This window comes from Phocoena phocoena, chromosome 13, assembly GCF_963924675.1.
Source record: "Phocoena phocoena chromosome 13, mPhoPho1.1, whole genome shotgun sequence".
In the NCBI taxonomy this organism is placed as follows: domain Eukaryota; kingdom Metazoa; phylum Chordata; class Mammalia; order Artiodactyla; family Phocoenidae; genus Phocoena; species Phocoena phocoena.
This window is the reverse complement of record NC_089231.1, coordinates 87,138,482-87,153,967: the sequence shown is the minus strand read 5'-3', so window position 1 is coordinate 87,153,967 and position 15,486 is coordinate 87,138,482. Positions and strand designations below refer to the sequence as shown.

The window sequence follows — 15,486 nt, the reverse complement described above, 5'->3', positions numbered from 1 at the left end:
CTCCCCCCTTCCCCTTTGGTAACTGTAAGTCTGTCTTCTATGTCTGTGAGTCTATTTCTGTTCTGTTTCACGAGTTCATTCGATCTGCCAATTTTAAAAGTCCATGATTAAAAAAAAAAGTTTGTATGATATGATCCCATTCTCATAAAATTACATCTCTCTACATGGTTATCCATAAGGTGTCAAAAGAGATTATGTACAAAATGATGGCCAAACTTCTTTAGTAAGAGACCACGTACTGTATGATTCCATTTATATGAAATGCCCCCAAAAAGGCAAACCCATAAAGACAGAAAGTAGCTTCGTGTTTGCCCAGGGCTAGGGGTGGGAATGGAGATGAACAGTAAATGGGGTGACAAAAGTATTCCAAAACTGGGTCATGGTGATGGTTATACCCAGCTCAGTAAATTTCCTAAAATGTCGCTGAATCACACACTGCAAGTAAGCTGCATCCAGTTCTAATTTTTAAATAACACTGCTTACCACGCAAAACACACCTGTAGACGGCCAGTCTGTAACCCCTGGCTTACCTAACAGGGTCATCAAGGGGACTGCCCGACTCAGAGTTAAGTCCATTCCACGTGTTGGCTTCTAGGTTAAGTCCTTTACTTGATAAATGAGACTCATGAATCCTCACCAGGACCTTCTGAATTAGGTATGTGATTGTCCCCACGTTACCCGGGACTAGAGGGAATATATGAATCGCCCAAGACTGCATAGCTTGGAAATGGCAAAGCCGGGAAGAACTTGCTGAAAGAAACTGCCCATATGATCCTCTTGTGTTTCTCGACATCTTACAAACAGAGACTCGACTGTCTTTGTCTGAATGGTCTTTTCAAGGATGTTTATATGGTGAGAAGCCTCAGGAGGAGAGAGAGACAGAGTCCCCTTCTGGAGCAAAAGGCAGGCAGGCTTATGGCTCAATAGAGCGGAGATACCGTCTCTGTCCGGGAGAAGGCGAGGCAGGCTTTCTGCCTATCTTAGCTCAGGCTGCAACAGCAAAATACCCCAGGCTGGGGGCCTAAACAGCAGACATTTATTTCTCATAGTTCTGGAGGTGGGGAAGTCCAGGATCAACGTGCAGCATGGTCGAGTCTTGCTAAAAGCCCTCTTCCTGGCTTTCAGACAGCCGCCTTCTTGCGGGGTCCTTACAGGGCGGAGACAGGGCAGGCTCTAGTCTCCTCCTCTTTTGAGAGCACTAATCCCATCGTCCTCAGGACCTCATCTAAACCTAATCACCTCCCAAAGCCCTGTCCCTAGTGCCATCACATGGGGGATTGAAGCTTCAACACGTGAACTGTGGGAACACACAAACGTTCAGTCCCTAACACTGCCTGTTAAAAGAGACTCGGGTTCCTGAAGCCCAGGGTTCCTCTTCTGGAACAGAGACCACAGCACATGCAGTGTGGCGAAACCCTGGGGGGACTGGAGCTTAGATGCAGGAAGACGCACTGGCTGCCCTTTAGCCCTCTGACTCTGATCCAGGAGTCTCGTGTCTTCTGCCGGCAAACTGTGACAGGTTGATTTGTCAACCTGCATGTAGGGTGGCATCTCAGAGCCTTCAGAGGACTTTCCAGAGCTCAGGCCTGTCTAAATCCCAAACCTTATGAGCCTGTTGGAGGGTAGGCACGTATTAGGGGCCAATTCCCTCCCCCTTTCTTCTCACCATGGGACCCTAAGCTGTACCAAACTAGCTCTTCAAGTATCATTCACCTTGTCAGACCGCAAACCACAGGCTGTGTCTGGGTCCTGGGAAATGGGGTTCCCGTATGCCTGCTCAGACATCCTTCCTTGGCTTCTGCTGACCTGAGACTTCCCGTTGCTTTGCCAACAGCCAGGGGTATCGACTCAGAATTCATTTCAGGGGGCGGTTTTTAGCTTGAATACATTCATTTCCCTAAAGATACTAATTACATTCCTGGAAATACTAGTAATGGGCTCCACGTCAAACCTATTTAAGAGCATCTCAGGGCAGTTATGTGTACAACTGCAGTGAAATTTGTTTTTGGGTTTTTGTAGGCTGAAAGATGGACCTCTAGAAAAGTCATCAGAGCCGGAGGCGTCCTTTCAAAGGGTCACACTTATCAAGGGTCCTGGCCCTTCGGGGCACTGCAAATCAGTAATAAATGCAAACGATCAGCAAGGACCCGGTATGTGACCACGGCTGGTCCAAACCAAGTGCCTCTTCCCCTTCCCCTCCTACCAAAGTTACTTCTCAGCCACAGGAGAGAGATCCCAGCCAGAAGCAGAGCAGAGATCCCTCAGAGCAGTGCTTCTCAATGGGGGTGATGTTGTCTACCAGGGGACACTTAGTACTGCCTGGAGACATGTTTGTCTGTCACAACTTGGAGTGCTATGGGCATCTATTGGGAAGAGCCCAGAGATGCTTCTAAGCATCCTACAATGTGTGGGACAGTCCCCATAACAAGGAATTAGCTGGCGCAAAATATTAAGCGTGGTAAGGTTGCCAAATCCTGCCTCCGAGCTTAGAACTTTGCTGTCCAATGCAGCACCCGCGAGCCACACGTGGCTCTGGACCACTTGAAATGGGGCTGTGATGGAGGTGTGTTCTAACACACACTGATTGGAAAGACAGTGCCAAAAAATATGAAATGTCCTATTAATCATCTTTACATTGACTACATGTTGAAATAAGCTTTTAAATATAATGGGTTAAACATACACTGTTAAAAAATCAGATTCACCTGTTTTGTTTTGTTTTTCTCTTTTTCTGAATGTGACTCGAGAGGATTTAAGTTCCCTGCGTGGCTCACGTTGTACTTCTATTGGACAGTGTTGTTTAGAACTTCTTCCACCCGCTCCCCTCCTCCCACAGGCTTTCTGGGTCTTCCGTGAAGCACTCTGGGCTCACGGCTACCATCTGCCCATAAATCACTTTTGGTTTAGTTACAAAAAATAGTCCCTTCTTTGAGACGACACTCCCAGCGGCCAAAAGATGACGGTCACAGGGTATCGTTGGGACGCTTTACTGCGACCTACTGGAAGGTCGGTGTAACAATTTAGACCACGTGAACATGGCACCCAGTGCAGTGGACAATCTTGGCGGTGCTGGTTGCCATGTGTCCATGCCGGGGGTGGAGTCTGCAGAGAAGGATTTATTCCACCCCAGTCCTCCCCTTCAAGGGTCTGTAAGGTTCTCTTCCACGCACACGTGTTGTTTTTAACCCCAGAGAGAAGACTCTGATTGTTATCTGTCAGACTTGATTTGGGGGGCGGGGATGGAGACCAAACGGTTAATTTCTGGCTTGGAAAAACCCTCACTGTCTTATTCTCTGAGCAAGTATTGTGGGTACACGATCATGGTACATGTTGGTGGGAAAGACCAGAAAGTAGGGTCCTTCCCTCAAGATACTTAGTCTCCAGAGCAGGGATCTCTCTAGGCCAGCTTTTTCTTGGAAGGGCAAAATGGTAACTATTTCAGACTTGCAGGCCATATGGTCTCTGTGGAAACTACTCAAAAGCAGCCACAGACGATATGGAAATAAATTTGAAAGAACGAAGTTTTGCCATTTGCAGCAACGTGGATGGAGGGCATGATGCTAAGTGCAGTAAGTCAGACAGAGACAAATATTGCGTGATACCACCCATATGTGGAATCTAAAAAATACAACGAACTAGTGAATATGACGAAAAAGAAGCAGACGCACAGATATAGAGAACAAACTAGCGGTTACCGGTGGGGAGAGGGAAGGGGGGCAGGGGCAATATAGGGGTAGAGGGAGAAAAACAGGGTTATTAGGGGACTATATGGAATCGTGGGCTTCCCTGGTGGTGCAGTTGTTAAGAATCTGCCTTCCAATTCAGGGGACACAGGTTCGAGCCCTGGCCCGGGAAGATCCCACATGCTGCAGAGCAACTAAGCCTGCAAGCCACAACTACTGAGCCTGTGCTCTAGAGCCCACAAGTCACAACTACTGAGCCCACGAGCCACAACTACTGAAGCCCATGTGCCTAGAGCCCGTGCTCTGCAACAAGAGAAGCCACTGCAATGGGAAGCCCGCGCACCTCAAAGAAGAGTAGCCTCTGCTCGCCGCAACTAGAGAAAGCCCGCGCACAGCAACGAAGACCTAACACAGCCAAAAATAAATAAATAAATTTACAAAAAAAGAAATCATGTGTGAAACTTTTGAAAACTGTAAAGCATTATAGAATTTAAACAATCATTCAATAAAATGTAAAAAAAGAAATAGATTTGAGTGATCCTATTCCGACAAAACTTTATTTATAAAGCAGGTGGTGGGCTGAATTTGTCCCAAAGTTCATAATTTTCCCTATAGAGCAGTCACGGCTGTCCCGTGGGCCAGACCCATGCTGCCGATGTATTTTATATTTTATTTTTTGCCCATTGTAGTTTTTTTTTTTTTCAATTACCTTTGGTTGCCAACTTTGACAAACAAGGTGACTTTTACCAAATTTACCAAATTTGCAGCTCCTCTTGAAGAAGAGAAGCTGCAAATTCACATTTATACATGCCACAACTGACAAGAGTTGACTACTGCTACCCTTCTAGAAATGGGTTTGTCTGATTTACCACTTCACTCACTTAAATTACCTGCTTGGTTACTGTAGGTATTGGGGGTTTGACCCATAGTCCATAGCTCTCTTGATGACAGCTAGGTTGGCATGATGTCAAATTAAGAGATGGAAATGGGAACGTTTAGTAAAGCCACCGGAAGTGTTGTGTACATAAACCAACCAGCTGAACCCCTTATTTCACCAGGCTAAACTCTCTTAGTGAATGGGAGGCCCCCATGAAGTTTCCACCAGTTCAATCCAGACGGTTAATGGAATCACTTACTTTGCACCTTTTTTGGCCATGCCTCTCGGCTTGTGGGATCTTAGCTCCCCGACCAGGGATCGAACCCATGCCTTCGGCAGCGAGAGCACCGAGTCCCAACCACTGGACCACCAGGGAAATCCCTGGAATCACTTACTTTGATGACTTCCTCGTCTGTGGACTTGCATTCCACCGACTCCGAGATATCCGTCACGGCACTGTTCTCCTCCACGGAGACCACCCTGATGGGCATGGCAACTGTCTTTCCCGTGAGGATGGCGGTGTTCAGAATCTCAGTGTCCTGCCGGAAGAACCAGACATAGCTGGGTCAAGGGAGCTATTCAGTTCTCTCCGACCCTAGGGGAAGCCTTTCAAGGTGTGTGCCAGTCTGTCTTTGTTTAAACAAGACATGCAGCACTTACCTTAGGGACCTGGGCAAAGGAGTCATTTTTGAACAATTTCCCAAGAGCGTTTCACAATTTACTTTTAGTGTATTTGTGATCGTCTTCCTAGTTTTCAACAACAACAATCCAAAAATATGTATTCTTTTTCTTTATTGCAGAGACCAAGTGAAAGTCACACATCAGTTAGGTTTGGGTTGTAAGCAACAGAAATGGACCGGCTAGTTTGAGCAGGAAGGTACTCTGGTAGGTTGAATAACCAAGATGCCCATGTTCTAATCTCTGGAACCTGTGCATCTGTTGCCTTACATGGTAAAAGGGACTTTGCAGTTGTGATTAAGCTATAAGGATCTTGAGATGAAAAGATTATCCTGGGTTACCTGGGGCGGACTCAATGTAACCGTAAGAGTTCTCTGAAGAGGTAGCCATGGGGGGTCAAATGAAGAGAAGAAGATGTGGTGCTGGAAGCAGAGTGATGTGTGATGTGACCGTGACCTGGGAGATGTGGGCAGCTTCTAGAAGCTGGAAAAAAGAAGAGATTTCTCCCTAAAGCCTCCAGGAGGAAGACACATTAATTCTAGCCCCAGAAGACTCATTTCTGACTTCCAACTTCCAGAACTGTAATGGACTACATTTGTGTTCATTTGTTAAAGGATCTGTTGTAACAGGAAATGAATTCAGGTTCTTAGTGGATAGATCCTGGGCTACTCCCGGGATCAGAGAAAAAGCCGAAGAAGGCTTTGGAAAGGCAGGACCAAGAACGACTTCCAGGATGTTAAAAAGAGGAAAGGATGGGCAAGTCTCTCTAGAGTGACGTGGAGTGAATCCCTTCAACCACTTCTATCCCTGAGTGACTCTGTTTATGATTTAAATTTTCTGGAGGGAGAGTCTGATTGGTCTCATCATGGTGCCCAGCCCTTATCCAGGGAAGGATGGGGCCGCTTTGACTGACAGGCCTGCCAAGACCGACTCCAGCTGGAAAAGGGCAGTCTTAGAAAAAAAATCAGACCTGTGTCATCAGAAGACGATAGACTGTATAGATTCCCATCAGGCAAACAAGACCAATAACAGGTAGATACTCATTATAAAAGCAATCAAAGAGTTAGGTAATTTTTACCCCCAAATGCCTGTGATCACTACTGCACCTCGGCGATGGGCTGCATCGTTTTGTGTAGTCAACCAAGCTGTCTTCCTCTGTTGACCCACTGTGGCCCATCCCATCAGAGGTCTGGGGACTTGGGCTTATCCTGTTCATACTGACGTCGTGTAAAATGCATCACGAAGTGTGTTGTGATTTGCAAAGTGACGGAGAAAATGCCTTCTCTTTTGAATTTGTAGGCACTCCCTGCTTGCACTCCCGTAATCCTTTTCTTTATGGTCAAATGAAGATGAAAAAGCATCTGTGGCTTTGGGACATCTACTGGCACCTTTAACCCTTGGGTCAACTTCTCCCCAAGTCCCTCTCCAGAACTGCTGCTTCACTTTGAAGCCAGAGATGCAAGGAAAGAGATTTTCTCAGTTCTTCCTCCAGGGAAGCAACTGGCACAGAAACAACCTTTTGCGTTAACCAAGAGCATCGCTGAAAGAGTCATCCGTTCTAAGGAGAGTGCAAGTCCCTCTCCGATGCTGGTGCCCATCAGCCAGCGGTTCAATGACCCTCTGCCATGTCTTCTCTTGGGTCCACAGGCTTCCCGGAGCTGGAGCTGCCATTTGGGCAGTGTCCACATTGGCTATTCCAGATGCTAAGAATACTGCAGAAATCCCCCAAGTCCATTTTCAGGTTCATTACAGGTAATGTGCTCGGAGTTCAGTCTTAAGATTTTCTTTCTGAGAATGGTCTTTGGCTAATGGCTTCATTAAAGCAGAAAACTCCCTCGTGTACTAATTGTGATTAGCTTTCTAATGGTCACTGCAGCTTCTCTCTCTCTCTCCCTCTCTCTCTCTCTCTCTCTCTCACACACACACACACACACATCCTCTTTTACCTAACACTTCTTACTCCTAAACTGAATTACATCAAGATTAAGACTGGCGAATCATCAGATATTTTTCACTGACCAAGATCAATTGCAGAAGCAGACATTTACAGTCCTAGAAATGCCAAACGGGTGAAGAAAGCATCGATCTTCAGGATAACCTGGCTAAGCCACAAGGATGAAGTTCCCTGTATTTAAAAATTCCTTCCTTTTCCATCTAAAAACAGGATACAGATGAACTTATTTACAAAACAGAAACAGACTCACAGACTTAGAGAACCAACTTAGGGTTACCAGGGGGAAGGGACAGAGTGGGAGTTTGGGATTGACACTCACACACTGCTATATGTAAAATAGATACAACCAACAAGGACCTACTGTAGAGCGCAGGGAACTCTGCTCAGTATTTAATAACCTAAATGCGAAAACAATTTGAAAAAGAATAGATACTTGTATAACTGAATCACTTTGCTGTACATCTGGAACTAATACAACCTTGTTAATCAACAGTACTCCAATATAAAATAAAATTTTTTTTAAACGAGTAAAAAGAAAAAAATGTCTTTCCCGATCAATGGTTTTGGTGAGTGTCTGTTACTTGGTGGGCACGAGGAGTCTGGAATCCCAGATTCTAGTCTATGCTTTGCCGTTAACTTTCTGTAGAACCTTCCTCGCATCTCTTATCTTTTGGAATCTTTGCTTCTTCATTTTACAAACTAGGGGGTTGGACTGCATCTCCTCTGTCTTTCCGGCTGTCAAATCCTAGATAACCATGAAGATCCAACAGCCATTTAATGAGCACTTACTGTGCACCCAGCATGTTCTTGTCACTGGGTTATAATGCAGTGAACCAGAGTGAGAAGCCCATGCTCACGCAGACGGATGGGATGGCAGGGGCGGAACAAGCAAGCAGGCAGCCACTCTACTGGGTTTGTCAGAACCTTTTCATTAACTAGTGGCAAAAATCCAACGCAGCTCAATCTAAGCAAAAATGGAGACCTATTGCCTTGTACAACTCAAATATCTGAGGGAAGATTCCGGCTCAGGTATTGCTAGGACCAGGTTCTCAAAACATGTTGCAATTAATTTCTTTCTTTTTAAATTGAAGTGTAGTTGACTTACAATATCGTGCCCATCTCTGCTGTACAGCAAAGTGACTCGGTTATACACATACAGACATTCTTTTTCATATTCTTTTCCATGATGGTTTATCACAGGCTACTGAATATAGTTCCCTGTGCTGTACAGTAGGACCTTGTTGTTTATCCATCCTATATATACTAGTTTCCCAATCCTTCCCTCCTCCCCTCCCCTCCCCTCCCTCTTGGCAACCACAAGTCTGTTCTCTATGTCTGTGAGTCTGTTTCTGTTTAATCGATAGGTTCGTTTGTGCCATATTTTAGATATGGTATCTGACTTTCTTCCCTTAGTATGATCACCTCTAGTTGCATGCAATTAATTTCTATGTCTCCCCATCTCTTGACTCTCTTTTCCTCTGTTTGGCTTCATCAGTCAATAAGCTATTTCTACACAGTAGACCCCCAGCTATATTCTCCATGGCTCAAATCTGTGTTCTTCCCTCATACAACTCAAAGCAAAAAACAAAACCCCCAAACAGCCCAATTAAAAAATGGGCCAAGGATCTGAACAGACATTTTTCCAAAGAAGATAATCCAAATGCCCAACAGATACGTGAAAAGATGCTCAACGCCACTAACCCTCAGGGGACTGTAAATCACAACCACAAAGAGAAATGAAGAACTCCTGTACCACCCTTGGATCCCCACGAGGGAGCGATTTTCTGGCTGGATTGTACCTTTCTGGTTTCCCCCAGTTGCGAGCATAGCTATGGGATCACAGAAAACAATAGCACACGTTGTAGAAGCAGAGGGGGCAGTGAGGCGCCCAGGCATGGATTGGGCACATCGGCCAGGTCTGACTGTAAAGGTCCTCTGTCCCCTCCCAAGGACGTGGAGAGATGCTGTGCTGGGAAGGAGGGAAGCTTTCCTAGAGGGTTAAAAATGTGTGTGTGTCTGTGTGTGCGTGTGTGTGTGTTCCTTTTACGGTCAAGGCCAATTCATAGCGATGTGCCTGGCGCGCTATTGAAATGCGTACGTACAACTGTGTGCTTTCGGAACCCCCGGCCGGACCTGGAAGAACTCATTTTGGGCAGGGCGGACTGGGAGCAGGTGCCACCTCCCTTTATCCTCCACGTAGCGCGGCTCTGGAGCCCAGGCTGCAGGCTGCCCTCCCTCCAGACCCCCCTGAGCTATGAGACGCTCAGCATCACGGAACGGAGTCCTCCTCTTCTGAAAGCAGACGGGTGGACATCTCCTGTTGCCCCCAGCGGACATCAGACCCCACCCACCAATACCCTCTCAGAGCCTCACAGAACATAACTAAGGCACAACTGTTACTGGGACACTTTTCCTGTTATTAAATGTTTGTTCTCTGCTGTCACTGTTTTTCTCTCTCCCTCCACCTCCTTCCATCAGGAACCAGAGAACTGCTCTGTGTTTCTGAAAAGAATCCATCAAGTGAGGTACTTTAAAATCACTGTCATTTCAAGCTTGGAAAAAGCCTGAGGCTTCAGAGAAAACACGCTTTGTTTGATTTGACCTCATAAATGTAAATTGGTTTGGCCATTTTCTGTATTTTTTTTTACAAATTGGGTTTTTAATTTTTAAATAAATAGAGAATACAGAATTACTTCTGGAGGGTTAAAAAGGCTGAGGGGGTGTGAACTGATTAAAAAGATAAATCCAACTGGCGAGGGGAGGAGGCACTTATCCCAGGAGTGGGTGTGAAATAACCATTAAAAATCCCCCAGAGCCTTCTCATCAAGAGAAATGAGGAGAGCGGAAATGTGTGACATAGTGGACTATTACTCAGTGACAAAAAAGGAATGAAGTGCGACCATGATGCTAAGTGAAAGATGCCAGACATAAAATGACACACATTTTATGATTCCATTTATATAAAATGTCTAGAAGAGGGAAATCCATAGAGGTGGAAAGCAGACTGGTGGTTGCCAGGGGCTGGGGGAACGGAATGCAGAGTGATTGCTTAAAGGGTCTGAGTTTTATTTTTACAGTGATGGAAATGTTCTGGAATTAGACAGAAGTGATGGTTGCACAACCTTGTAAATATACTAAGAACCGCTCAGTTAAAGATTCTAAATGGTGCTTTTTATTCCACTCGGGTATTTATTCCAAAAAAGAGAGAACATTAGTTAGAAAAGATCCACGCACCCCAATGTTCATAGCAGCCTTTTTTTTACAACTGCCAAGATACGGAAACAACCTAAGTGTCCATCCACAGATGAATGGATAAAGAAGATGTGGTATATATATTATATATATACAATAGAATACTACTCAGCCATCAAAAAGAATGAAATTTTGCCATTTGCAGCAACATGGACGGACCTAGAGGGTATCAGGCTAAGTGAAGTAAGTCAGACAAAGACAGTACTGTATGTTATCACTTACATGTGGATTCTAAAAAATGAATGAATATAACAAAACAGAAGCAGAGTCACAGATACAGAGAACAAAGTAGTGGCTACCAATGGGGAGAGGGACGAGGGAGGGGCAATACAGGGATGGGGCTTAAGAGGTACAAACTACTGTGTACGCAATAAATAAGCTTCAAGGATGTATTGTACAACACGGGGAATACAGCCAATGTTTTATAATAACTATAAATGGAGCATAACCTTTAAAAATTGTGAATCACTACGTTGTACACCTGAAACATACAACATTGTACATCAACCACACCTCAATAAAAAAATTTTTAGAATATGAAATTTAGGAAATAAATAAACAATACCCTACAGTTCTGTCCAAAAATGGTGCATTTTATAGCATGTGAATTACACCTCAATTTAAAAAGAGAAGGAAAAGTGTGTGGGAGATGTGCGGGTGCCACGGAGGGGCCACGGCGGGGCTCAGACCTGGCTCTGCCCCTTGGCTGGTCGTGTGGCCTCAGACGAGCGAATCCATCCACCCACCCTCAGTTCACTCATCCGGGAAACGGGACCAAGAGAAAACACATCTGCAGCTCAGAGACCAGACACCTCGCCTTCCACACCGATGCTGTGGGTTCAAATCTCACGAGGGTCTGAGGATGAGGCAGGTTTAATCTAAGATGTTCCAGATGGTAGAAAACAGCCTCTCTCAAGAAGAACCCTCCTACACTCTTGGGGGGAATGTAAGTTGGTGCAGCCACGATGGAGAACAGTACAGAGGTTCCTCAAAAAATTAAAAATAGAGCTACCATAGGATCCAGCAATCCCACTCCTGGGCATATATCCAGACAAAACTCTAATTCGAAAAGATCCATGCGCCCCAGTGTTCCTAGCAGCCCTATTCACAATAGCCAAGACATGGAAACAACATAAATGTCCATCGACAGATGAATGGATAAAGAAGATGTGGTACGTATACACAATGGAATACTACTCAGCCATAAAAAAGAATGAAATAATGCCATTTGTAGCAACATGGATGGACCTAGAGATGATTATACTAAGTGAAGCAAGCCAGACAGAGAAAGACAAATACCATATGATATCACTTCTATGTGGAATCTAAAATATGGCACAAATGAACCTACCTATAAAACAGAAACAGTCTCACAGACACAGAGAACAGACTTGTGGTTGCCAAGGGGTGGGGAGGGGAGGGAAGGGTTGGGAGTTTGGGATTAGTGGATGCAAACTCTTATATATAGGATGGGTAAACAACAAGGTCCTACTGTAGAGCACAGGGAACTATTCAATATCCTGTGATAAACCATCATGGAAAAGAACATGAAAATGAACATATCCATATACATAACTGAATCACTTTGCTGTACACCTGAAACTAAGAAAGCATTGTAAGTCAACTCTACTTCAATTAAAAAAAAAAGAAAAAAACCAATCTCTTTCAATGCACATGTACTTGGGAGTCATTTAGAGGTAGTACATAATAATAATAAATAAAAAACCAGGTCACATTTGGGGAGCGCTTCCTACACGCTAGGTGTTGCTCAACGCTTTCATCTCTACCACCAACCCATGAGGCAGGTGGTCTTTTTATGCCAGGTCTATGGATGGGGAACTGAGGCTCAGAGCTGGTTGAGCGATGTGTCCAGGGTACACAGCCTGGAGGTGGCCTGGCCAGGTTTGAACGTGGACCTCCAGGGCTGGAACACATGATCTCTTCTCCTACTCTGTGCTGAAGAGCTAGGATATGGGACAGAACTGCCTCAGTTCTGCCTCTGCTCTTTCCTTGTTGTGTTTTAAATTCTCCCAGCATCAGTCTCCTCGGCTGTGAACTTGGGGAATCATCTGGATTGTTGCGAAGATTAAATCAGATAATGTTTATGAATGGCCTGTCAGGGCGTGGAACAAAGTCCTTGTTGAACGAGAGGGCAGCTATTAAGCATAAGTGTGAAATGTCTGGATGAGGCAATAGGAGATGGAGAATAGCCAACACATCTCCTGAAACTCTTTTCTCTATTGGAGGGAGAGGCATAGAAAATAAAATCAAATAAAGATAAGGCTGTATGTAGCAAGCATGGGAACACACATTGCCTAGAAGAACAGAAACGTTAGCACATGGGGGTGTGGAGCGGATTACAGACGGAGAGGTGTCTATGAGAGCCTTACAGATACCTTTTTGGCACGTCAGACTTTTACAACAAGATCCAGGGGCCAAATCCTGCCTGTGGTCTGTGTTTATGTGGACTTGTGAGCTGAGAATGATTTTTACGTCATCAAGCCTCTTAAAAAAAAAGAAAACAAAGAAAGAGAAAATGCCAGAGACTGTATGTGTCTCCAGAAAACCTAAAACGTGCAATACCAAGCCCTTTACAGAAAAGTTCTGCCAAACCCTGAACAAGAGCTCCATTTCCCCAAAATGATGGGGCTCGCGGCACGCCTCCCCCAAGGGCGTCTCCTAACCCTTTGGTGTTGTCATTCTGTTTTGTAGAGCTGAGCCTACCCTTACAGCTTTGCTCTTCTTCAGTTGTTATCTCCTCTGACTCACTGTGTTTCCAGCTACAGTTCCACATCAGCGCCACAGCCCGCACGGAAGCCCGCATTCTTTGCTCAACCTGGATAGAGTTCCGTCTTGAGATAATCTGCATCACACGGAGACCCGGGGGCTTTGGACCCACAAGAAGCATTGCCCTAGAGCACTGGGTCTTGTGTTCAATAGGAAGGGGTATTTGAATTGGGGCTGATTTTGTAAGTGTTTCCTAATTTGCAGTCGTGATTATATTCATCTTATGGCAACGCTGGGTTCCCTGCACACACTTTTAGCTCAAGGAGGGTGAGTATGAATACTTGAAGCATAGGGAGCCCCTACAATCGGCCTTTCTTAAGGGGGGTGGATAACATTACAGATGACTGCTTCAGGAGGAAACGTGTATGAGTAGACACAGAGATAGAGAAGAAATAAGTGGTTACCAGTGGGGAGAGGGACGGGGCAGGGAATCGGGGAGTAAGAGGTACAAACTATTAGGTACAAAATAAGCTACAAGGATATATTGTACAACATGGGGAACACGGCCAATATTTTATAATAATTATAAATGGAGGATAACCTTTAAAAATTGTGAACCACTATATTGTAGACCTGTACCTTACACAGCATTGTACAGTAACTACACTTCAATAAGAAAAGTTTTTAAAAAGTATATGCGTGGAAAAACCAACGAGCATTTCTTCCTTCACCTCTGCTGAAGTGCAGTAGGTCGGGAAAACACACAGCAGAGTTGGAGGAAGCGCATTTGAGGCAGCTGGAGGGTCCCCAGCTCACGTGGCAGGCTCTGGGAAGATCAGAGGTCGGGTTTTTTTGAAGACCATGAAAAGGGAGCCCAGCTGCTGGCATGCAGAGGGCTGAGACTGCTTCAGTGAGGCGACGTCAGGCTGCCCAGCTTGCTGCCCACGCTTGCTGCATGGGGCTCCAGGCCTTGCCTTCTCTGTGCTTTGTTTTCCTCATCTGTGAAATGGGACAGTCCCACTTTCCTCCAGGGTGGCTCTGGGGATTAGATGAGAGAACCTAGGCAACCCCCCTAGCTTCGTGCCTGCCACAGAGGTGGCCGTTCCATAAACACCAGCCCCACCGTCCTCAACCCTGGGAAACGGAGTCCGAGAACGCTGACGGAATTTCCACGTCCTATTTCACCAAATCACTCTTGAGCACCGCAGCCCCTCGGCTGTAAGAGGGTGAGTGTTCAACTGTAACTGATCTGGGAACTAATTTAGCATCGCTTGGAAGTTGATGGAGGAGTTGTTTAATTAAACTTTCCATTCCATCTGGAGGCAGCATCGGCAGGACCCGGGGGGCTGCGGTGATGGGCTTTGCTGCGGGCTTCAGAAGAGGGGACGAGTGTCCCGTTTCTGGATGGCACCTCTGGGAAGAGGCAAGAGAAGGTGGCTGTCCAGTGTGTCTACGAAGCAACGGCAAAGATCTCTGGATCCCAGAGGTGGCCCGAAAAAGGCAGAGACTAGAAAAATAAATGGATCGGGTTCGCAGGAAAAGAGACCCAAGGTCTTGTGGCCAAAAGGGGCTAGTTGGTACTCAATATCCATTCTCTTCCTTTTCCTTGGTAACTGAACCATGAAGTTTTGGCAGGTGGAGTGGGAAACAGTACCAGCTCAGAGAAGTCTAAACTCCGTCTCTCTTGCATGGGGGTGGCCGTGGAATGGGGTTCAAGTGCGATGGTTCTCAAAGTGTGGTGCCTGGACCCAAAGCCTCAGCATCACCTGGGAACTTGCTAGAAACGCAAATTCCCGGGCGCCACCCCAGACACACTTAGTCAGAAACTCTGGGGGTGGAGCCTATTCACCCTTTGCTTTAACAATCTCTCCAGGTGGTTCTGGTGCTGCTGAAAAGTTTGAGAACTATTGCTCTAGTCCAGACGCAAGCAGCAATGTTCTTCTTCAGGAAGTCTGCTTAATGGGAGCCGGATAAGGGAAGTGGGATGTTCTTTTTGCCCTTTCCCCCTTCCTCCTACCTGGAATACAGATACAATGGCTGGAACATTAGTAGCCATCTTGGTCCATGAGTCAGACTTGGAAATGAAAGCCACTCATGGAGGATGGTGGGGGTAGAAAGACAGAAGAGGTCTAAATCTCTGATGACTAAGGAGTGGTCCTGGACTTACTTATGTACATGAGGTAAACTTTATGTCTCAGCTACTCGTTTCGAGCATTTTCTATTATACTTAGCCTAACCTAAGGCTAACTCACATAGATATTTCTCTGCATGCTTGAGATTGTGAACAGAGATTGCTCTCTACTGCACTTGCATGC

The 15,486-nt window shown here is 45.6% G+C and overlaps 1 protein-coding gene across 1 annotated transcript in view; it reads right to left on the bottom strand.

Annotated features, from left to right (window-relative positions):
- TMEM132C (transmembrane protein 132C) overlaps positions 1–15,486 on the bottom strand; it is a 291,179-nt gene that overhangs the window by 28,316 nt on the left and 247,377 nt on the right. The window contains exon 5 of the mRNA XM_065889544.1: positions 4,956–5,099. Coding sequence (XP_065745616.1) covers positions 4,956–5,099 — 144 coding nt within the window. The remainder of the gene's footprint in view (positions 1–4,955; positions 5,100–15,486) is intronic.